At 40.8% G+C, this 25,113-nt stretch overlaps 1 protein-coding gene across 4 annotated transcripts in view; it reads right to left on the reverse strand.

Moving 5' to 3' along the window:
- celsr2 (cadherin, EGF LAG seven-pass G-type receptor 2) overlaps positions 1-25,113 on the reverse strand; it is a 71,574-nt gene that overhangs the window by 38,047 nt on the left and 8,414 nt on the right. For all 4 annotated transcript variants that reach the window (XM_074666069.1, XM_074666061.1, XM_074666053.1 and 1 more), the window contains exon 2: positions 6,643-7,350. In XM_074666069.1, the coding sequence (XP_074522170.1) occupies positions 6,643-7,350 (708 nt within the window). The remainder of the gene's footprint in view (positions 1-6,642; positions 7,351-25,113) is intronic.

The following is a 25,113-nucleotide window of genomic DNA, read 5'->3' on the forward strand; positions in this document are numbered from 1 at the left end:
AAGGGTGTATGGCATTATTGTAGTACACTATCATTATATCAGTCGTTCATTTGGTCTCAGAATAATATTGTCAATAATATCGTTAATCGTCAATAATTGTGGGGCAATTTATCGTCCAGCAAAATTTGTTATCAGCCCAGGCCTACTTTCTAGCAATGTTTGATGCTGGTCGCAGCTGCCAAAGGGTTTCAATCACCAAGCATTCAAACTGAAGAAAAAGTTGTCAGGGAGGAGATCAGACAAAGATTTGTTTAAGAGACTTTTATGTGTTCAAGACAAGATCAGGAGTAAGACATGATATACTGAAAGGATTAGCAAAGTCTAACAAAGAAACCCCTCAAACACAAACAGGATTGATTGGAACTGATGGGCAAGACCCAATCAGCATTAGATCACTGCTGAGAAGTTTGTGTAACTCAATCTAAAGTTACAGCTTTTATTTAAGCAGCAACAGCCAGTGTAAAAAACTGAAAGCAGTGAATAACTGCACAAAAACTGCAGTTCCTGACATGTCAACAAGATAATGGCTCCAAAAGAAAATGAAAGCCAATTCAAGCTCGTAGAATGATGCCCATTTTTAAAGCAAAGATAATCAAAGATGTACTGTGCCTTGGGATAACAATGCTGTCATTTATCAGATCTTAATATCTAAATAATTTTTTACATTTTTTTTATTTTCAATCACTTTATATTTAATGTTTTTTTTGACTTTTTGACAACCATCATTTAGTTTCATAACACCTCTTCAGAAATCAGCAGATGTTATTTAGGCTACGCCCATTTTTTAACACATGGTTCACTTTTTCACTTTTATTTGAATTTCACCATTTGCGACAGTGCATGTGTGTGATACATTTTTATACATTTGATGCTTGAAGATGTAAAGAATAACCCAGTGTCCACTCAGAACATTATCAATAACTCTGGGTTTCCAACAGGAGCAGCCAACAAAAACTGTTTTTTATACTTCCAGTGGAAAAATATTATTGAGTTAAATTTGATATTTCATTTCAGTGGTCACATTATCAGGCTAGGTATTGTGTTTAGAGGGTTTTTCCTGTTCATGACGTCGATCTAAAGCTAAATGTAGAAGCTCTGAGTGTTTGGCTGGCTTTAAAAAAAGGGTTCAATCATTCATCTGATCTCGTTCCAAGCGCTGTGCGCAAACCAAACATCAACAAGATGTTTTTGTATTTTTCGATAAAAATTCATTGATGGAAAAAACAGACTCATCACAGACAGAGGTCAGCAGCTGATCATCATAAACACATTAAGAGTGATTCTATTATCGCTCAGTTTTTAATAGTGTTTGATCCTTGCTGCGTGTTAAAAAGAGACGTGTAAAAAAGCGACACGGGATAACAACCTGTTTTCAACATATTAAGTGTGACTCACATGAACAGAATCATTCACTTCATCCATTTCAAGGACAGAAAAGATGATGGCTGATACATATTTTTTTCATCTTCTTTTATGCTACCATCTGCCAACGCCCACAGCCCAACAGTTACACACACACCACCACACACACATGCCACAACACACACACTTATTAACGCACTATTAACACGTTCCACAAATTTTCCATCCAACTCCAATCACTGTGAGCAATTTAGCACGTACAGACACACACACACACACACACACACACACACACACACACACACACACACACAACGTGTGCAGCAACACTCAGTGAGGCAGAACAGTGGAGTCGTGGATCACAGAGGAAAATACATGAAATCAAACATGGACAGCCTTGTTTGATCAGACAGTCTGAGAGCGCGATTCAAACATCTTACATCATAAAAATCTCAATCCCTCTCTCAGATAACTCACACTCACTGGATCTAACAGCTCCACCTGCCTCTACAGCCCGCACTGATGGAGATAAGCGCAGTTGACTGTTCTCTCTGCTGCCTGCAAATGAAAATACGCCCACTTCACCCACTCACTCATTCACTCTGTGTCTCTGCTTTGCTTTAAAAGCACCTGCGGCTCCAGTTCTGACACCCACAGCTGTGCACAGGAATATGTAAGTGCCACTCAACCTGGACTTTGAGTGACTGAGCCCACACGTTTAAATACCGACACTATTTCAGGCTTCACAGCCGCACAAATAGATGAAAAAAAAAGTTTTAATGTGCGACAGGAACAAAGGAAATTACTTTAAGACACAAAAACACATATACATTTATACTACATGAATATAACAGACCTTCCTTTTAGCATCAAATACAGTCACGTTAGTCAAAGTAATTATTTATCAGCTAACGTGAGAATCCAATCTTGCTGAAGAGGAAGAAAAGTGGTGCTTGGGCAGATTCTGCACCTGCTATGAGAAAAGACGAAGACCAAGAGTGCACAGCTGCTCAACATCTGCAAAGAAGTGTGACAATTCTGCACCAAAACAACTGAAGTTTCATCTTAAACAACAAATAATAAACAAACAACAACTACACAATTCTCTTGCCAAACATTCAACAATATAGAATGTCAAATTAGTTTGTATGCTACAGATGTTGTTTATGAACTGTTCATAAATTATGCTCAGGTGACCTTGATGTAGGTTTTCATTTACACAGTCGTAATCCTACAAGTATTTTGCTGATATGCAAACTAATTAAGATGTCATCATAGTATTAATTAGTTGTATAAATATCAATGTTTGTCTGTAAGTTGTTTTTAAAATGGGATTCCCCCCCCCCCATGGGAAATCAATCAAGATTCTTTTTTTCTATAATTTAATTCTATGCATTTAATTAGTGTTTATTAATTCATTAAAACTTCTCTCTCAACAGGAAAACTTTTTAAGTGTTTATTTGATAAATTCAAAGAGAAATAATTGCAGTCTTAGTGAGAAATGTAGAGGGTGAACCTTGAGCTAAAAGAGGGGGTGTTGTGTTTTTGTTTTTAGGCTTTATACTCTCCCTCTGGTGCCCCCCGTAGTGGCTTTATGGATCAAAAGATCCCTTTTTTCTGGTGTTTTGAAAAAAAAATATTTAGCCTCTCTCTGAAAATCTTTTGTTTAAGCTTGTGTCTTTAAAGCTCCCTGCTCCAGACACGTTCTGACTGACCAGCCCCCTAGAGGCCTGTTTGGGGCAAAGCTATTTGCAGACCTTGGTGTTTGAGGCCCCCTCCCCCCAACGGGTCATTGACCAGTTAGGAGGTCCTTATGTGATGACCTCATTATCTGAGCAGGTCTCATGAAGACCTCAGACCTTTTTGAGCAGTTTAAAGACAGATTCAGAAATGTCTACAACATATGAATAGGTTGCGGTTTGAAGATTTGCACTCTTTTAGTTTGGACTTTCAGCAAAGGGAAAGCATAATATCTCCTCTCAAAGTTTTAAATCTTATTTTGCATAACAACCCAAGTCTGTAGATTAAAGGTCTTAATTTTGTTAGTGTTAAAGTAATATTTGACGTCAAGCTGAGTGTTCTATTGCAAAATATTCCTAATAATTGGTTGCTAGGTGCCGCCCTGTTGGCTATGGCTGCCTTTTGCAGCAGCTTTCTTTTTTGGTCCGTTTCTTATCATCTCTTTCGTCTCTTTTTCGTAATCTTTGTATTTGGAGTGGATCACTACTTTGTATGGCTCATTTGTTGGTCATGGACACCAAACTTTTTGTGGCTTCAGCGATATTTTTGCTATTTTTGTTTGTTTGTCTGGAGATCCTACATGTAACCATAGCCACATTATTTACATGTAAAATCAGCTGTTAGCAGTCTGTAGCATGTCATTGCTAACTGGTGTAAGGCCTGATGTTTCCCTAAAAAGTGAGGAGAAGTAGGTGAGGACAACGACCTGTCCTTCCATCCATTGTTATTGGGAAAGTAAGATCTGTCTCCAATAAGATGGACGAGCTAGCTGTGCTAACCTAGCAACAGAGGGAATACCAGAGTGCAGAGTAGCATCATGCTATTCACAGACATGGCTAACAGAGCTAACATCAGACACCAACGCCACATTGGAAGAGCTTCACCTGCTGTGAGCAGACAGAATCTCAGAGACAGAGATGGAGTATGACTGAAGAGCTCAGTGCTGGACCCTGTGGAGGTGGACCCCTGTGAGCTACAAAGATCCATACAGTCGAATGATTGTGGCGGGCAGAATCATACCCCTTGTAAACTTCATTCTGTATGGTGTTGGAAAAATTTCAGTGTTCCTTCTTCTTTTTTAATTAAGAAGTGCAAAAAGACTTGTTTAAATGTTAGCAGTATCCTTTGTTGTGTTGGTCATACTATAAAATGACTTAAAAACGTGTGTTTAGCTAACAATGCAGAAGATAAACACCTCCCCTCCCAAAGAAATGGCATGCAAACAAAATAGCAATCCCAATATTGGTCAAAAAAAATTGTAATTAGATTATTTTTCAAAATCGTTCAGCCCTAGTTGAAATGTTAAATATTTCCTTGTGACACCTGGATAACCAACAGTTAAGACACTGTAGAGATGCACAGGTACACCACAGCTGTACCCGTGTACGTCGTTGGAGTAAATGCATTTATTTGCTTTAGCATTAATGAACGTAATAAATTAACAAGCGTGATGCTTCAAAGATGAGATTAATCTTTTACTCACATTAAAAAGTCTGAGTTTGACCCACTTAACCTCTCAACAAGAAGCTGAGGCAACTACCCAAATATTCATACTGTATAAATCAGCATATTTTACCCCTTCCTCTTTAAACTCTTTTTCAACTTCTTCCTTTTCCCCTTAACCAAAAAGCGAGCGAGCAGTCAGTCTTTAACCCTTTGAATATGTGAATAAATTTGAGAGCAGAGACTGAATAACTGTTCCTCTAATTCTGCTGCCAACAGTCATAAATTATTTCTTGATTACTCCTGAAAGCTGAAGTCCTCTTTGTGACACACAGTGTGCTTTGTGATAGATTTTTGTTATTTTAGGTATATTTTACTACCGGGCATGTTACAGCCAGGAGACACTCTCCATCTGTGGCCATCAATAATTGATGATTTCCTTCCCGGATTCAACTCAATAATACCACTCTTTTCTACTAAACACTTTTTTTTCTTTTACTGTCTAACATTCAACACAAATTTAAGATTTCTCTGAAGATCTCCAGCCTTTAAATAAACATCAGCTCCATTTGTTACATCAGTGTTCCTCCTGTTTGTTGATACTTCCTCCTACAGATCAGGATAGAGTTATGAGTGTGGGTGGGAATAACGATGAAGGTAAACAGGTTTTAAAATAGCAGCAATGTTTAGGGAGATGCTTGTTTGTCCTACAAATAAGGCAACCATGTTGTGCATGTAAACCAAAGTATACATTTTTTTAATCTTCAAGCAGGGAGTTAAGATAAATGACCAACTTTGAATAAGCCACTCAGGATTTTTCTTATATCTAAATCGAAATTAAGCAATCAGACTAAACTAATAAAGCATCCAGAAGTTTATAAGTAAAGAAATCTGAAATGTGTTCCGTCTCTTTTCAGGCCTGTCTATTTTTTGGCACTCTCCTCTGCTTTTGCTGACTGCGACAGTAAAAACCAGATCAATAACTCATCACTCAGTCTTTGTCTACAAAGCCACCGTCAGGATACAGGACAGCCTACATCTACGAAGAGCCAGGTTCAATTAAGAACCGAAGAGAGAGCTGAATGGGACAGATGTAGACATTAAAGCTCCCACGGGACTTTTGTGAAGGAGAAGAAATTAACATTTTGAAGGCTACAGGTGGGCAGCTTGACAGAAATTGCACCCTTTGACCCTTTAGTGGTGCTACGTTTGAAGACAGGAAATGATTCAGTGCGGACTCCTTTGAGACACCTTCTGCCTCTTACAGTGAATTTCCAATCACGACTTAAAAACTGGAGGCTAACCTGGCTCCATATATCAAACTGCACTGCGATTTCACAGATTTCTTACTGTGCTTTTAATTAACAGCCTTACCAAAAACAAAACAACACAATCCGAAATATTTAGTGCTGTCTGTGGTAAAAGGGCATGTCAAGCCTGCCAGCTTACCACTTAAGGCAGCTACGCTAGCAGCTCTGTCTTTCCTCCACACTCAGCCAAATTTACGACAGGAAATGTCTATTCTTGAACAATTTAACTTTCCCCTCTTGTTCAAACACACATTTCGGTTTAAATGGCCTTGTTTTTTTTTATAAGGATTTGTGATCATACTGAAGCTATGATTCAGTGTTAACCAAGAGTTAAAACCACTTTACTCTGCAAGATCATAGCTGTGTGCTACTTCATTGTTCTTATGTCTTTGTCAGCTGGTGGATGCTAACACTTGTCCTGGTAGCTGTTCCCTTTAGCCTCTAACTTTGATTTTTTTTTATTTTTAAAACTCTTTAATGTTGTTCTTATATTAAATCTATTAATATATTTTCAGCTGACTTAATTGTTCAGCATTGTTTAGCTAGCTGGATATAGCTAGCAAGCATTAACCAATGTGTTTTCCTGCCACAATGCCTGCTTTTTTGGGGAATCAGAGACTCAGAGACAGTAAACTACATTATGGGAAAATGTCAAACATAATGGGTACTTTATACCAGCAGTATTTACAGGAAGTCTGTTGGCTAATAAAGCTATGATGTGAGACAGTAAAGAAACAACACTGCTTCATCAGTAAGGAAGTCAATAAAAAAGGGGTAGGGCTCTTACCTGTGTAGTCCTCAAAGCACTCACAGGTGTAGCCTCCCTCTCTGCTGCGACACACCCCGTGGGCCCCACAGGGTTTGGAGTAGCAGAGGTCAATCTCTGTCTCACAGTAGTCTCCTGTGAAGCCAGTGGGGCAGCGGCAGCGCAGCCCAGCGATAGGATGGATGGGTCTGAACAGGATGGTGTCTGATGCCACAAATGGTGCCAGGCTGTCAAACTTCAGCACAGACACACACTTCATGTAGTTTTCACATGGCTCACGGAGGCAGATATTATCATCAAAGGGAAGGACTTCCTGTGAGGAAATCTTAGCCAGGAGGCTGCGGTTCAAGTACAGTCGCTCCTGGAGTTCCTCCGAGCCAAAGTACTCTCCCCCTCCACTCTCGACTCCTCTCCCAGTCTGGTCCATGCTGTGTTCGGGACCTCCAGCCCTCTGATGTGCCTCTCCCAGCACAGGCACGGCTACAGACAGGCTGACATTGAGGATGCGGGCGCTGACATCCGTGTCATCTTGGATGTTGAAGATGACGACATCCTCTGGGGCAGCAGACAGAACACGGGCCACTCCGTCCAGAAACTGAGCAAGCAGCAGAGAGAGGAAGTGCTCCTGGGAGGTGTTGGCCAGCCTCAGGGTGATGCTGTTGGAAAGCATCTCATCAGTGATGATCGTGACTTGGAGAAGACACTGAGCTGACACTGAGTGGACACCATCTGAAAAAGACACAGAACGATAGAAATGTGGTGATTGAAAATCATGATCAGCGGTGAGATGATGATTGGGCTGAGGTAAGATAGATGGACATTTTCTGTATTATGTATGCCTGTTGGATTTTTTTTTTACACAATTGACTCTTTTTTTTATGATTATGTTTAATGTGTCCTGTTTGCTCCATGTTCCATAAGCTGAAATACAAACTTCCCCTTGAGATAGAGTTTATTTGAGGATGAAACATTAATTAAATCTTCTTGTCATGTGTTTGTTGAGTCTGTTGTCTTCCTGAGTTGTCATGGGGACAGATCTGTTCATATCAGAGCACAGTAAACTTAATAAGAGTCAATCATCTAATAAAGGCTGTGTGATAAAGGTCAGAGCTTCTGAATGACTCATTATTAGGCAGTGAGTTTGTGTTACTGGTGTTGGGGACAAAGGGGACAATGTTTTGCATTTTTGTAATCCTGAACAAATGATCCTCAGAGTTTCAAACCCAGCAGTGTCTGAACAACTTTAAAACAATCTGATGCTCTAATGATATCTCTAGCAGCATGGGCAGTGTGCACACAGGTTAACTGAAATAGTCCATCAATGCAGCACTGTGTCTCATTGCAGTGTTTCCTTAATCTACTGGGACAACAGATCTCAGGAATTTGATATCAGAAATGTTATTGTTTTTGTCTGTAGCCTGAATTTATTAACAAATACATCAGAAGCTATTTGCTGTTTGTTGTGTGCAGGAAAACAGTCCTTGTGCAGAGCAAAAAGAGGCAAAATGCAATCTGCCAACAACAGTGACACACAAAAGGAAGTCCCTCAAAGCTAACCTCTTGCTATACCTTTAAGATGCCATGCAGTATTGAGAAAGAAGTTGACTGATTCTCATTGGTTTATTTCTTACGTCCCATTGAAAAAAAGCAAGCAAAAGGTTTTCAAATGTTGAGTGCTAAATTCAGTTAGGGCTGCTCTTGTTCTTGTAGCTCCCTGCCCCTCCATGTACCTACATGGAATGCCAAAACCTAAGGTTGGGAGACTACACCCCCCCTCTCATTCAGGTGCATACATGAAAAGCCAAGGTAGGGAGAGTGGCAGCAAAGACTCCAGGTGAACAGAACAAAGCGAGCATCAGTAAAAATACTTATGACTCAGGTAAAATCAGACACAGCATAAAAAGGAAAGGCTAAGGTGAAGGTGGCTTGCAAAGCGGTTTGCAGAGGAAGCAGTGACAGTAGGCTGGCTAAGGGGACGTTTACACGACAACGGTTTTAGGGTGAAACACAAGAGTTTCGTTGCGTTTCAGCCTCGAGTTTACCTGGAAACGGTATATCAGCCAACCTAAAACGCAAACCTTTGAAAACGGCCTCCAGAGTGGGATCTTGAAACGCTCCTGACACAGACGCGTGTAAACAGTAAGCCGGCGTTTTTAGTGGAAACGCTGACATCACACTCTGCCTCGCGCGTGTGTATACAACAGGACAACAGTACCATTGTTACGATCATCGCGAACAACCGTGTTGTGCTTGTGCTGCTCAATCTGCTGTATCTGCTGACTGTCTTTCAACAAAATGTGCATCTGTTGCTCCATTTTTTAACTTAGTATTCCCCAATACATCAGATGACCAGCTCAACTCTACTTCAGTGGAGATCTCTCAAAAGCGGCTTCTGGATAAGACAGCTATAGCACCACCTATAGGCCTCGCATGCTTACTACAGCGTTGTCAGTCCATCAGCGTTTCCATGTAAGCGCAGATTTTTTTTTGCTGTGTTTTAGCATTTTCAGATGAAATGTAGTCGTGTAAACGGGGCCAAAAGCAGTTTGCCAATTAGATGTAATCAGATGAGCTGTTAGGGGCTGGTGTTGATAGCAGCTAATGATCGGTGGGCCGAGCATGATGTGACTGAACTCAGCAGTGCATCCTTATGTTTTTGTATTCATGGAACTTAATTTGTAAAACAATGTAAGACTATTGCACAGAAATTGAAGACATATTAGACTTTAATTGTACAAAAATGCAAATATCAGTGGATTTTATGTTAAGTGGTTGAATAAAAGCCAATGTACATATCTAAGAATAGCACTGTTTATCCGTTAGTGTTTTATCTGATTCAAATTTAAAGATGAGCAGACAAACCGGGTACGTGAAAGGCTAAGTCAACACTGACTTCAGTACCAGCACATGGAGCAGCTGCTTCAACATCACACGCAGATGTATGCAGGTAGAAGCATGGTGGCAGATTTAAGCAGCAGCTGCTCCTGTTTACAGTTAGACCCTCATATGTAAACAGCACAACAGCATTGTTAAGACAAAAAAACAGGTGAAACTGAAAAACTCACACCCATAGAAGCCTAAAATTATGTTTGTATTATCACTTTGGTGAATTTTACACTTTTCAATAATACATTCTTGGCCCCAACTGGTTGGAGGCTTCTTGGGGATGGGGGGTCTAATGTGCCAGAACAGATAATGAAGAATGCCAAGACTCAGACTGAACAAGAGTATCTCTTCTTTCAATACACTCCAAGTTTTTATTCAGCCATTTCACGCCCGCATTCACGACTCTCTCTTTCTTTTCTTTGTCCGGAAGCAGAGATGCTCCCTCCCTCATTATACATGCCAAATTCTACGGTTACAGCGTTTCTCAGCTGAGAAAATCTCTTGTCTTTTATCTTGTAAGTTTGTTGTTTTATCCTCTATACATTCAGTTCTTTGGACTTCACTGTACACATGTCGTGTTTTGTTTGCTATTATGCTGTAACTCCTGACTGTACAATACATTAGTTCCCATGTTAGGCTTTTGTTGTTTATATTGAATGTGAAGAGTCAATGGTGCTGCTGGGAAATAACGTGATCATTTCTGTTTCTTCGTGTTGCCGTGCTCACTTTTATCCTGGACAGCTCTGATTGATGATGCTGATATGTGAGTTTTTCTGCCTGTTTTTCTGCTGTTGCAAAAAAACCCCTCTCAGCTGGACATCACAGACAGGAGCAGCCAGAGTTCTGCTCACTGGGGAGTAAAATTATAATGAAAACAGACTTGATCCTAAAATATCCAATCACAAAGAGCAGAGAACACAAAGGAGTCATCTCAGTGCAGCTAACAAGCACAAAACCTATAAAGTGAGTCTGTTACAGCCTCAGGTTGTTCTAAATCCAGCAGACAGAGTAAACTCTAAGGATAACATGTAAAGATCTTCAGTTTTTCCTCTCAATGAAAAGAGCTCTTAGTTATCTCGTAAACATGGTGAAACAAAAGTGCTTCCAGTTTTTTAGAAAAATGTAAAAAAGGAGCCATCCTTCCCATTGAGTGATCTGAGATGTCCTGTTGAACATTTTCTGAAATAAGAAAAAAAGGGAACAACTCAAAACTATGGGGGGAAATGAAAGAAGGGAGTATTCATTTTTTGAATCATGAACTCCTGGATTCAGTGAGGCAGCTGCAGTGAAACCCTTGAGTGTATCTTTTGTAAAAAGGATATGTCCGTAGGTAAAGGACAGTGTCATTAAGCATATCAATAGTCACATAGTTTTACTCCAAGGTCATTGAGAGAGACCACTTTCGTTTTGTCTTCCTCACCGCTGCTCTACAGGTCTCTGAAACCTCGAGGCCAAACACAAAACAGGCTTAATCAAATCAAATGTGTCACAAAAACAAGGCCTGGCCTCCCTCTCTGAAATAATCAATGGGATGCTTTGTTTTGGGGAGCCTGGCCGCCGGCCAGAGAGCAGAACCTGTGAGTTGAACTCACTCAAACAAACAGCTCTGCCCAAAGTTACCAGATCCCTGTTCTGGCACAAGGCGAGTTCAAACACAAAGTGCCAGGAGAGGGGGAGGAAAAAGAGGAGGGGTCATAGAGGAAGTGAGACAGAGGAGCATGTTTGACACGGCTTTAATCCCTCTGCTCTTAGTCAAGCGCTTCCAGCACTGTAATAATACAGGGCCTAAGCAGAGGAAGTGAGGAAAATCAAAGAACAGAAGGACGCAGGGTCGCTCCTCTACTTCACACTGTACTGTAAACACACACACACACACACACACACACACACACACACACACACACACACACACACACACACACACACACACACACACACACACACACACACACACACACACACACACACACACACAAACACCTGTGTACACAAGAAAACACTTGCTTATCAGAGGGGTAAACTCAACAGGAGACCTCCACAAAGACACATCATTTCACAGTTCAGGCTCCATGCTCTTCAAAACTCACAACTGATGATTGTTTTAACTGACCGTTGAGCTGAAGATAACTAATACGAGTACAGGATTAATCCTAAACTAATGATTATTACTTGGATCTTTCTCTTATTACCTGGTTGTATTAAATTCTTGATTCTAATTGGTCAAAACCCCATTACAACTTATTTATTTTGACAAGCAAGAGCAAAGCCAGGGGAAACCAGAACACGTGACGAATCAAATTAGTCAACAAAACTGAAGACAGACAGCATCAAGATGTTAACAGTGAAGCTGTGGTTTTATTTGAGTGCCACAAAATTGTGAGAGGAATATTAAATAAAAGCAACTTCAAAAATTGTAGCAACATGCCACAAAATAACTTAATCTACCAGAGGGAAATATAAAGAAACTGTTTCCTCGTCACTGGTTGGGCTCATATTATGACAAATCCTCTGCTGCAACAGGAGCCCCCCAAAAAACACAGTTCTCAGTAAACAGAAGCTCTTAAAGGTTAGCCCACATATAAGGACAGACATCTCCTTAATTATGTCCTCTGCCAATTCAAATTCTTGGTTGGGAACTCTGGCTGTGATCCAGACGTGGACGCAGCGCTGGGAACCTGAGCGCGAGGAGAATCTGCCCTGAAAGGAACCAGACCATCCCTCAAAGAGGTCATTCTCCATGGGGGGATCCTGCGCTCAGAAACGGAGGGTAAACTGAGCATTTAGGGCCAAAAAGGAGGAAAAAAAGATGGATGCTAAGTTGGTAGCGGGATGAGGTGCCAGCTCTGAAGTGTGACACTGCTTTCAACCCACAGTTCAACCCCCTCTGGGCCTCTGGGTGCCAGGAATGCTCTCAGCTAGGAGGTGGCGCCAGGGAAAAGATTAAACACACACTGAAGCAGAGGGACTGCCAGGGCTGTGTACAGCAGCGTGAGTGTTTGTGTGTGTGTGTGTTTGGTCTTGATCCATACATTGACACAAGCAGAGTGTGCATTTTAGCAGTGGAGGTTTGTCATCACAGACTCACAGAAGCTGAGAGAAACGCTGGGCCCTTCTGACAAAAATCATTTAGAATGAGAGAATTAAAACCAGTTTCATTTCATATCACTACACACACACACACACACACACACACACACACACACACACACACACACACACACACACATACTTTGTATCTTTATTTTACAGGAACATGTGGCTGTTTGAAACAACTGGATTTCTAGACTTCTCTAAGGTGGCAGACACTGGCATTTAGTTGCACAGGAGAACAGAGAGATGATTTTAATACACTCCAGAGGCTTTTAAATCTGATGCGCGAAAGCTTTTAAGTGTAGCCCAGCAATGAGAAAAAAGAAAAGGATTTTCAATAATGGAAGACAGACACTACTCAGGAGCTCTTGTTTTGTGTCTACTTGTGAGGATGGGCTGTCAGCATCTCTTTCCTGCATAGAGCAGCTTGGTGTTCTCTCATCCTAACAGGGCTCTAATCTGTCTACATTAGCTACACGGAGAGGAGACAGCTCCACACATGTTGAATAATTTGCCCCTATGAGCTGAGGTTGAGCATTAGACTGATTTAATTCCTGGTTGTAAAGAAAAAAGGCAAAATGTCAATGTTAAGTTTACAGACTTTGTGTTCAGATACTTTTTTCAGGTCACTTAAGCCATGTTTACACCAAGTGGCAACCTCTGGTCTAAGATTATGAGACAATGTGGAAGTGCTAAAATCTGCTGTTTCTCAAGTGTTCGCTTGAGGCTGGCTCCGGAAGTACCGGAAGTCACAAACACACCAAGCCAAGAAAAGCAATTTTCAAAGCAGAAATTAACCTATTTACAGCCTGGTTCAAAAAAACGTCTCCTGCCTGAGTCGCTAATTTTACTACCGGCACCCACTGTACGGGGGTGAATTTTTTTATAACTCAGCTGTTCTGAGGATATTAAGATCGCAAGCTCACCCAACAAGAGGCACAGCTGAGGGTCAAGTGACCGACAGGCGCCCTATGGCTGTAGCCGAAGCCCTTGCCACTGCCAATATGGCTGCTATAGCAGATGTGCTTCATTTTCCGTTTCAGAAACAGATGGGTGACGTCGGCGAGACTACGTCCATGTTTTATACAGTCTATGGTTTACACCAAGCAGTCTGGTTTGGTTCAGTCCGGTTTGGTACAGTTAAGCCTGATCCTGTTTCAATTTCCACAGTAGAACTGTGCCCTCTCATGGTGGGCGACGTGTAAACTGGATGCCGAAAGCTGCAGCTGTTGAACAATAGCGTGACTCCGTAGCAGCACTACACAGTTTACCTCGCTAATTAATCCAACGAAGAAGAAAAACACGACACAGTAAACAAAGAGTATAGATGGAAGACATGCAGCATTTCGTCCTCTCTGTGATTGAAATGTAGGTCTTTGATACAAAGAACAACCAAGCATTGTTTCAGATAAGTCTGTGTGCTGCTGCCGCATGGTAAGTGACGATTCTTTAGACCAATCAACGGTCTGCAGTGTTGTTGCTCCACCTTCCGAGAGCGGAGCAGTTCAGTCTGGCACCCATACGAAAGGGTCCCAAAAAGTGGGACGGCTCATCTCGGTTATTTGGGGATCTGTCCTGGGATAAGTCAGTGCAAACGCCACAAAATGCGCACCGTACCTAGATGAACTGAACCCGTCTGCTTGGTGGAAACGCGGCTTTAGAGTTGAAGTTGTTGTAATAACTAGAAGGTTAGAGTGAGGTTAATGTGACGCATTGGCCACCAACTCACAGCATACAGTAAAACGTTCACTTCTCCTGCGCACACCCTTACGAAAGTAAAATATATGTACCAATATATTTTTTGAAATGTATTGTAACATATTATTGTATATTATGATATACATGGAATAATATATTGAGGGCACATATACAATATATCATATATTCATGAAATATATTGCAATATATTGCAAAATATACAAATAATTGCTGCTTTCCATATATTGCAATATATTGGAAAATATAAATACTAAATCTCATATATGGGAATATATTACCTAATATATAACATGATATTTTCCAATATGCTGCGATATATTTTTCTTTTGTAAGGGCAGCCATGTTTGTAACACTTTCCTGCACAATTCAAGGGGCCAATTTTGCTGTGAGTTAATGCATAATGGCTCTGTCATACAAGAATAGACAGCACATGTGTACAGAAAACAGAGTTTTGTGGGGCATTTAACCTTTAGCGCGGCTTTGTTAATTTGTTAAACCCACACAATTCCTGGAAGGAGATGCTCTGATTGGAGGAGGACAAAGAAACCCACAAGACATCTTGGATAATAAACTGAGACATGTTAACAAGATGACTCATTAGGTTTTACGCAGTAGAGTCTCTCAGAGAATCTGTGTTCGACTCCTGGTTGAAGAACATGAATTATCAGCTGGGAGGTCGAGGAGGTGAGTGTAGAGCTTTTATCTGTGAAATATTAATGAAGCCCAGTTTCAAGCAGCAGAAGGATTACGAACAACAAACAGTTCACTGACACAGTATTTTGAGAACAGACAGCCTTTGGGTCAAAGTGTTGACTAAGAGAAAAAAAAAACATGTTATTCAAGCCCTGATATAAATGAATTTCTGTCTCAAGTCTACCAGGGGTCTCAGCAGCTGAGATAATGGAGTGCTGAGAGAGAGACAGAGACTCAAAGAACAAATCGGTGAGACTGGCCTAATTAGAGCACAAAGTTGCCATCAAATCTCCCCACTGAATCCCAGAAAATGTCAACAAAGTCATGGTGGATAAAGACCAGAGGGACTGTGTAACCAAATTACTGAGGACAGAGACATCAGCCTTCAGTTCCCCTGACCCTCTTTCTCAGGACTCCCCATGTGTCTTTGAGTTCATCTGTTATTCATGCTTCTCTGACTGTTTGAAGATCGTATCCACATTTATTTGTTTCTCTGCATATAGAGGAGAAAATTGAAGACGAAAAAATGTGGAAGAGTCAGCTACAAGGGGACATGGGATAAAAGGGACACACCTATAAGAGACTAAAGGTTTGTGGGCTCTTCTCAAATAAGACTGAAACACATCATAACTATTACAGCGTTCAATCGATTCTCTTCCTTAACCAGAAATCTGCATTCAAATGACTGATGAAGTGGTTGAAAACAGCTGTAAATTCCAGCTCTATGACACACAGTTTTTACAAGCTATGACGTAAACAAGCCAGATAATGATAAATATAGGGTGGAACAATAAATTACAGTCCTCTGTTGTAGAGCATGCAGATTGCTGTTACAGTCGATGTACAGCTGAGAGATATTCAGAGGAACAAACAGTGATGTTCAGGCTCCTGTTGCTTTCCGTTTAAGCCTTTGTTTCATTGTTTGATCATTTTTGCATGTATCTGAAAGCGTTAGCAGGTCGAGACCCCAGACTGTATAATCTTTAAACATGGTCTCTGTGATGTCTGCCATTTGTTTCTGATACAGCGTTAGTGGTAGTGATAATGCTGAACTCAATCGAGCCATTGGGCCTCTATGTAATGTTTGCTCTAACTGGCTTACATGTTAGCGCTTGGCATGCCTACATGCAGGCACATGTATTCAAACATTAACTTCCATGTCAGACTAACAGGTCATATGTTTAAGCCCCTTAGATAGAAATAAAATGATATACCTCTTAAACTCTTTAATTTATTAAAAATGCAACTTGAAAAGATTTGAAAAGATTCTGTTTGGAAATTAAGCTGTAATGACCACAACTCCAAACTTTATTGACCCAATAATACAGACCAATTCGAGGCAGTCTGCAAGGGATAAACACTTTGCTTTTTTGGAGTTTATGTGAACATCAAAATGTTGTTATTCTTGACTACTTACCTTGGTTTCACCACCCTCTAAAAACTACATATTCATATCAACACTGTAGTTGTCAACATCAGGGTCTTAAACTTTGCTGAGCTGCTTCTTAATGTGCAAGTTAAACACAGAGCCAATGAAAACAGATCCTAGATTAAGCAGAGAGGGGAAACGTATTACAGACACTATAAAAATACTATTTATCATCACGACAGCAGAGAGCCGATAAATAATCGCACTGGAGCAGCTCTCTAAAGCAACCATTCATCACATGTCTAATGACGCCACATTAAAAACGCCACAATCAAACAAAGCCTGTTAAATCTGTAATCCCGAGTGGATGGTTCTCCCTCTGAGGCAGCTGTGTGTTTTTCTCCAGAAGTGTGTCATGTTGGGGGGAACCTCCGGGTAAGAAGGTAATGAGGTTCAGCAGAGCCTGTCTTAGTTGTTCAGCATCAGTTCACTACAGTATGTGCAGCATGCAGAGAGAACTGGGTACATCAAAGAGCGCAAAGCTGGAGTCCCGCTTCCAAGATCAATGAGGAGATCATAAATTAAAAATCACTTTGCAGGGATAAGGCCGGAGGATGTCTTTACAGTTCTCAGCCTTGAGACCCCGAACCAGCCCGCACACTTACAGGCTTTTAATGATTCTCTGGATCAGGAAGGAGAACACAGGGGGGTTACTTTGTGTGGGCTTGTTTGTCCTGGGATGGTACAGGGAGACTTGGGACCAAATTTACATTACTTCTAAGAATTATCAGAACAGAAACTGCCCTGCAGAGATGCCAAATAGTATAGTTAAAACACTTTTATCAAGAGATATATTCTTACTTTACAAAAAAGTGGAAAAAGCTGAAAAGTTGAGGAGTTGAAAAGTAACGATCAACTAAAAATATTTTGACCACTAGAATGCAACAAAATGCAATGTGTTTCCAAAATGTCACTCCTGATTGTGTCACTACTTATTTCTGGACTTTAAAATGATCTAAATATATTAAGGTCACTCTGCACAAGAACACCATGATGCTCCAACACCAATAAGCCACCATAGAGATCAATGAAAACACTAGTTGAAATGGTCCAGCTTCAACACAAATCATCAAGTTTTGCAAATATTGGGCTGGATGTGTCTTATCCAGATGAAAACACATTGTTTCAGATGTTTAATACATCATGTAAATGTTGTTCTGTACAGTCACTTCATAACACGTCCTACACAGGTTTTGTCCTTATTCTTGAAAACTCCAGAGCAGCCTTCAGTGCAAGTTATATTTTCAAAAATTTCAACTTAATTGGACAGGACAGCTGAAGAGAGACAGAAATGTGGGGAATAAAAAGCTTTTTTATGTTTGTAAGTTTTTTTTATCATTGCATTTCCATTCTGTGAATCAGAGACCACTGGTTCTTCCTTCTTCCTCCCCCCTACATGTGCTACCCAGTCCCTCCAACCCCCATGAAACAAAAAGGCTGTTATAGGTACAGAGAGCATGCCTGACACAGATAGTGCCCCGCTGTGATGTGCATGTGTGAAAATATCAGAGCTTAAAAGGCCTTAAATTATGTAGAACATGTCAGCGGCTCATGTGTGAAAGGGGGCCTGTGACTTAACTCTGCAACAGGAGGGACAGCTGCCTCTGCCAGTCCTCTGCAGCAGATACTTAGTGAAAACACTGTTTACAAGGTAATACAGTGTGAAACCACCGTCAGAAGTGTCATTTGTGCATTCTGCTGACAAACACCACACCACAAAGCCCACACAAGGTCACGAGAGACAACACATCCGCATACCACCCACCAACCAACAAACCACAGAGCCCTGACCTGACAGTGAAATCCCTGCAGGGCCACAAACAGGACACACTTTAATTTAATTAGAGTTAAATACTCTGCCCTTGGACCAGTCTTGAATCACATGCATTAATTACTGGAGCTCTGCTGCTGCTGTATGAGTGTGTGTGTCTGTGTGTGTGTAAGAGACCCGCACTAATGTATTACGTTTCACTCGTTCAGTTGTATCGTCACCTTGACACATTTATGGCCAGAATGAGACTAAAGCTTGCAGGTGCTGGGACCCGTCAACACGGGGCCCTCTGGGTTGTAAATCTGCGAGAGGGTGAAATCAAACAAAGGCAGGAAAGTACAGAAGACAACTGGAGTTGGAACTATTGAACCTTTCCTTACACATACAGTGATTTCAAACTTCTAACTTTGAGAATAGTAAGAAAGGATTGAAAATTGGATATCATATCAAACTAAAACGGGATAAAATCCTGGAGATTGTTTTTAGGATCCTTGTTGAAGAAGATCGAAGGGACTTGAAAAGGACATTGAGGAACAGAAAGCACTCAGCAGGATTTAGTTTCTTACAATACAAAACCCGGGGTTCAATTAACACTCCAGAAAAGAAGAGACATCAGTCCTGGAAAACACTAATGAGGGCTGATGTGGGTTAAAGAGTAAAGCCCAGAGGTTCATCGTGATGCTGGTGAAGTTTCTGGAGATCAAGATTATCGGATGTCTCCTTTAGCAGCACTGAGTGCACTCTGCTTGGTGCTGATTTAATTTAAAAGCTGGAATTTCAAGTCCTGCACATCAAAAGGGACGCAGTAAAATGTGGCTGAGGAGCGGCCTGCTTGAATTAACCAGGGCTGAAAGGTGAAACTCACTCCAGCGCTGCTTGAATGGAGGCTAACGACTGGCGTGGGGGTGTGGGGGTGGGAGCTACGCATTGCAAAAGGAGGGACGGATTTTTCATCTCATTACCCTCGTACTCCCTCCCATCCCCTTCTCCCCTCTTCCTGACCCCCTGCTAGACAAGCAACGGCCGAAGCTGACACCCCACTGCCACCAACAACACCACGCTCTGCATAAAATACTTTAACGACACCTGCCAGGCCTCCTTCCAACTACAGCGGCTCACTTCACCATCAAACCTTCAGAAGTCAAGAAAAGCCTCTCAGAGTGCAACATGTCTGCCCAAAGCCTCAGCTGGGGCTTAAGGTTCAAATTCTCCAAAAAACTTCCCTTTCAGCTGATGAGCCAACATTTGAAACCATTTGCTCTATATGTACGTTTTGAAATGATTCTTGGAACATTTGGTCTCATCACAAATCAGAAACTCTTCTTTAAATACTAGTTGTGGAGCACCTTACAAGCGAAATATGACTGCAGGGCTGAGGTAACCAGAGTTGATTTTTTGTTACTCCGTATACCTCAGTGTACTAAACGTTTTGCCCCCTTAGCCTGAGTTTTTTAACATGTTTCTAATTAAAAAGGACATTTTCTAAGCAATGCGATGTTATAAAACAATTAAAATGCTTTCAATAGGATCTTGATTCCTGGTCCGGGCAGTATTTGGTGTCCGTTACCTTGCACTCCCTGACTTTTTCCTTAAAATTAACCCCTCATTAAATAATACTTATCCTAATATTTATTAAAAAATAATAAAGAAAAACTGGGAGGAAAAAATGCTTCACAGTGTCTGCTGTACAAATTGATCTTTGCAGCTGTTTCCCTCTGGTTTCAATCTCTAAACTATGCTTAGACCAGGTAAACTAAGCTAAATTAAGCTAACCAGCTTTGTGTTTTTATAGACATAAAAGTTAATTAAATCTTTTGAATTTACTCACAGACAGATATTGAGACGTGCATTTTCAAACTTGTAATCCTTCAATAAACACCTCTTGTTGATTTCACTGTGCGAGCTGCGACATACTCCAAGCTAACAGTTGGCTGCATTTGCTGCTGTTGGCAGGTTTACCAGCGACCAAATAACATTTTACCATATAAACTCTGAACAGCATACAGTTTTTATCAGTTTTTTAATGTTCAACAGAAGATGAAGAGAAAGAGGCTTTAGTTTTGGGGATTTATATTTTATTAATTTAATACATGATCCAAGAGTGAGCGAGGATTTAGATTCAAAGACTACTTTCCTTTGTGGGATCTATCTTTATATTGTGCTTCTTCATTTAATTTAAAACACTTTAACGGTGATTTGTAAATGACTTGGCTTTAGATGTGTGGTTGTAGTTGAGTTACTTGAAAACCTGCCACAGGAGTGGAAACAAAGCAGAAGCTACTCTAATCACCATAACCATCCCCGAATATTCGCAGCTCCGGGGACTCTCGGCACACAATGACCTTAGACTGGAGAGGATTTATGGCTGGTTTTCCATAAAAGCTCCCCACCTTCATCAAGCTGAGCATTGTTGAGTGCTGTCATATTGCTTCCATTGTTGGGAAAAAGCTGTACCGCAAAATGAAAACACACCCGAACACAAGAGCTTGTGTACAAGAAAAAACCTTGCATATCACACCCTCAAAGGAGGGAATGGACGGCATGCTCTAACGCCTACGCAGCAGATTGGCTGTTATCAGTGTGTGAGCACTGTTAAAGCTGTTATATCAGGCCTACAAATTACATTAAGCTTCATTATGAGCAATTATCATTTCCTCTGTGTAAAGGATTGTTTGTGTTTGTTATTCTTTTTTTGAAGAAAAATAAATACAGGTTTGAAATTAATCATTCCTCTGACCTCATTTGGAGATAATGGTGTTAATTGTCATCCAACAGTACCTAACCAGCTGTTTCATCTTCTGCTGCACAACAAATAAGTGTCAGTAGGAAAAAAAAGAACAAAGATCAGCTGTAATAACAAGCACAACACAACACTGCCTAAATCCTTCAGCGACTGAGGTGTCAATAATGAAAACTGCTTGTGTAGCTCAATGTCAGCCCAAGGATTTCCACCCGAAGGAGTCAGAGCAGACCCACAATCCCTCTCCTGATTTCTCCATTCAGGAGAAAAGCTGACTGTGTTGGACAGAGGCCATTCGTACTTATTTGAGGACGCTGCAACAACAACATCCCCCTGATGATACTTTTCTGCTGTATCTGAAAACCACAAAAAGAGGGCATTCCTCAGATTCTTTCTCTTTAGCGAAGCGGCTTTAGAGCCACAGAAAAGCATCTGAACTCCTCCAATCAGTGCATTTGCATATCAAAGGAAAACGGCTGTCAGCACAATAGTAAAGAGACATTAGCATGCAAAGACGTGACCAAGCATGAGGTCGTTATTTAAACATACCAATGGCCATGTGATAGATATTAGATACTAAGCATCTAGTCGCACAATAACAATGCTGACAGTCATTTGGATGCTTTGAAAAGGATCAAGAAAAAAAAACTGTAGTTTGATACCAGAGCTGTAAAGATTTAGGCTGTTAAGTTTTTCTCACAGTCTGAAGTTTGAGTCCTGTCATCTGTAATAAAATTGTACAAATAGGAAAACAGAATCCACCTACATCTGAGCGTATAAATAGTACCTCTGGTTCATTAAACAGCATCAAACTGTGAAAAGCACAATCATTCCACTGTGGCAGCTCAAGAGGAAACCATCTGTGTTTGTGAGTTCAATGCCCTCCTGTCAGTGTTCGTACAAATGAGGCAGTAATGAAACATCTCAAACTGCTGTGTGCTAAGGTTCACCACCTCCATCGGTCACACCTCTCACCCTCGTGTCAAACGGTTTCATGTTGACAGTTTTCCCTCAGAGTTAGAGCAGATAAAACCAGGTCAGTGTGAAGAGGGGTTCAGGTCTGGTACTAAATGGGCGCAATCTAGCGTAAAGGTAACAGGCTCTCAGATTAACATTTTCTGCCACAATCACAATGTGAGAATCAAGTAGTTAGAAGTATTTCTGCACACCAGTGGGTATCTAGAATCAATCTAAATACACAAAAGAAGTGATAAACATATGCCGTCTATTGAAAAAGACCAGTGTTTCCTGATACTTACTGTCAGACAGACTCTCAGATGAATTGGAAGCTGCTTGCTTTACAGTCTTACACATCACTCACTGTCATCAAAGGCTGTTCCTGAGGCATGTTGTTACTTGCATAGTCTGACAACAACCCGGTTTCAGTACTTACAAGCATCAAAAATTTACATCGGTATGGCAATCTTGTCGCTGATAGTCCCGTTTGCTTTTATAGCTCATACACAGGAATCTATATTAATAAATAATCTTACAGGAGTTTTAAAGGGATATTTCAGTTTTTTTATGAGGGGTTGAAAGAGTTACTTCACTGGTAATCATACTAGCAACAAAAGATTCTGGTTAGCTTTGTTTGATTGAGGAGAAAATGCTGGGAGCAACAGAGTAAAGCTAGGCTAGTTTACTGCAGATGGGGCTGAGTCTGAACTCATTTTAAGAGACTTTTCCAGCACCTTACTTTGTCTTTTTGATAGCCTGTTTGTTGTTGTTCTATGTACAGAGACAACACAGACATGCTCTTATGCCTGTAGGGCGCTGAACAGAGTTTTGGATTGATGATACACGTGGGATACTTTTGAATCTCAGTTTTGAAAGATGTTAAAAACAAAATTCCTGAGATAAGACAGTTGGTAACAAGCTGACAAGATTATATCTAAAATGTTACTTTTACACAACTCAACTATTTACCTTGAATCTACGTTTAGCAGCAGTAGCGCCAAAATATGGACACCTAGACCATTTACCCACTTAGAGTTTAGATTTAGGCTGTTTTTTAATCACATCAGCAGGGCTTGACATTAACACCGGCCAACCGGTCAAATGCTGGTGGATTTCGGCAGTGGCTGGTAACACCGCTGCTCCCACTGGCCACTTTGGCAGGTTGAATTTTATCTCAAACATGGAGCAGAGAGACAAGCAAAAAGATGACTCTGATGATGAAAGCTCTGAGGAAATTTAATTGACCTCTCCTTCATTGTCATTCTCATGAAAAAAGAAATGATTTTCTGATTACTATCGTTAATAAATATTTAAGCAGACAGTGTCTCTTGTTGAGTTTTTATCAGTTCAATTAATCCCCTTTACCATTTTATTATAAGCAATAACAAACTACTATTTTAATTACTATGTCTTAATAGACTGCATATTTTCATATGAAAGGAGCACAATGTTACACACAACTTTATCAGAGCTGAATACACTGCAAAAACTGAAATCTTATCAAGTGTTTTTGTCTTACTTTCAGTAGAAAATTCCTTTTTCGACTCAATATGAGCCAAATTCACATGACCAATCCAGAAAAATGTCTTGTTTAAAGTTATTTTAGGACAAAAATGAGGTCTGAATTGCTCGTAACCAGTAAAAAAATCTGCCAATAGATGAAGAGAAAAGTTACTTGTATTAAGACATTGTTCTAGTCTCAAGCAAATTTTCAAGAAATTTATTCTTGTTCCATTGGCAGATTTTTTACTGGTTTCAAGCAGTCAAACCTCATTTTTGTACTCTAATAACTTAAAACAAGACATTTTTCTGGATTGATTAGTTTCAAGTGGCTCATATCAAGTCTAATAAGACCATTTTTACTCAAAAAAAGACAAAAACACTTGATAAGATTTCAGTTACTTGCAGTGTACCTGATTAAGGACCTGTGGATTTTAACATTGATGTAGTCTTGTTTTGAGTGTGCATAGAGGTCAATTACATCTAAAGAGGTTGTAAATCTTTTTTAAGTAAACTTTAGCATGTCGTCACCGGCTTTAATCCTATTGAACATAATTATCCAACAACAAATTGTGGCCAGTGAAAATACTGAGTGGCTAGTAACTCAGGGATACCACTAGCCACAGTGGCTGGTGAGCAAAAAAGTTAATGTCAAGCCCTGCACATATGGGTTACTTTTTCCAATCATTATGCTTCATAACCCCATGTTTAGGTAAGGATACACTTTTATGACTAACTTATTAACTGAATCCGACTTTTTAAAACTTTATTACAAGTTAACTCTCTAATTTTTCCAACTACCTGACAGCCAGTGCAACAGTAGCCTGGATGTGGTTCATTCCTTAGTTGTAAGAGCATTCATGCCCAGTCAGCAGTTCACTGGATGGGAGAGTGTACAGTAAAAGGATAATTCATGGATGAATGGCTGGCCTGGTGGAACTGTCGTGACTACGACAACACGGGGGCAAACAAGTGGACACAAAGACAGAAAGAGGGGGGGGCTATCCCAGACAGAGCTAACGCCATTGTCTGCTGGGTTAGCAGGGACAAAGCAGGACAACACTGAGATATATGCAAGCACCGCGAGGTCTCCTCACCCCAGTTATGCACCAGCCCTAATCCCAAACACCTCTTCCCGTCCTGATACACAAATGATGTCATCCCCCTCCTTTTCCCCCCACCCTCACCCACCTCAGCTCAGTTCCTCTGGACATTTGATGCAACAGAGCGAGGAGGAGCAGGCCCACATGAGGATGCTCTGAGCCTAAAGAAACAGGCTGGCAGGAAGAAATCGGATATCCTCTGAGTGCATCTGTGTCACAGCTCAAAGAGCTGAAAGACTATATCATATCACCTGCAGCTTTAAACGCTTCACCGCCTCATACGCAAGACTAGTCCCTGTCCCTCACTAACACCGCAAAAGGAAAGTTTATCTGTAGTCAGGTGTCGGTTGTCGGCTGAGTTGATGTGGGTCCTGTAAAAGGTTTGCAGACGACAGGACAGGCTATCGTGTCCTGAAGCAATACAGGTCCTAAGAAAGCTTTACATGCTTCACTGGAAAGACGGAGAAAGAGGGAGTGGAGGGACAGTTGCTCTTTAGAACTTTATGTGCCTCCCCTTCCCCCATCTTCACTTCCACAAAAGGGACCTTACCCCCTGTCCCCACCCACAAGGAATTTCTCAAGCATTGCTGGGTTCACCATGACA

Source organism: Halichoeres trimaculatus, unplaced genomic scaffold, assembly GCF_033239565.1.
Source record: "Halichoeres trimaculatus isolate MK-OKI-2021-1 unplaced genomic scaffold, fHalTri1.1 fHalTri1_scaffold_1, whole genome shotgun sequence".
Lineage (NCBI taxonomy): Eukaryota > Metazoa > Chordata > Actinopteri > Labriformes > Labridae > Halichoeres > Halichoeres trimaculatus.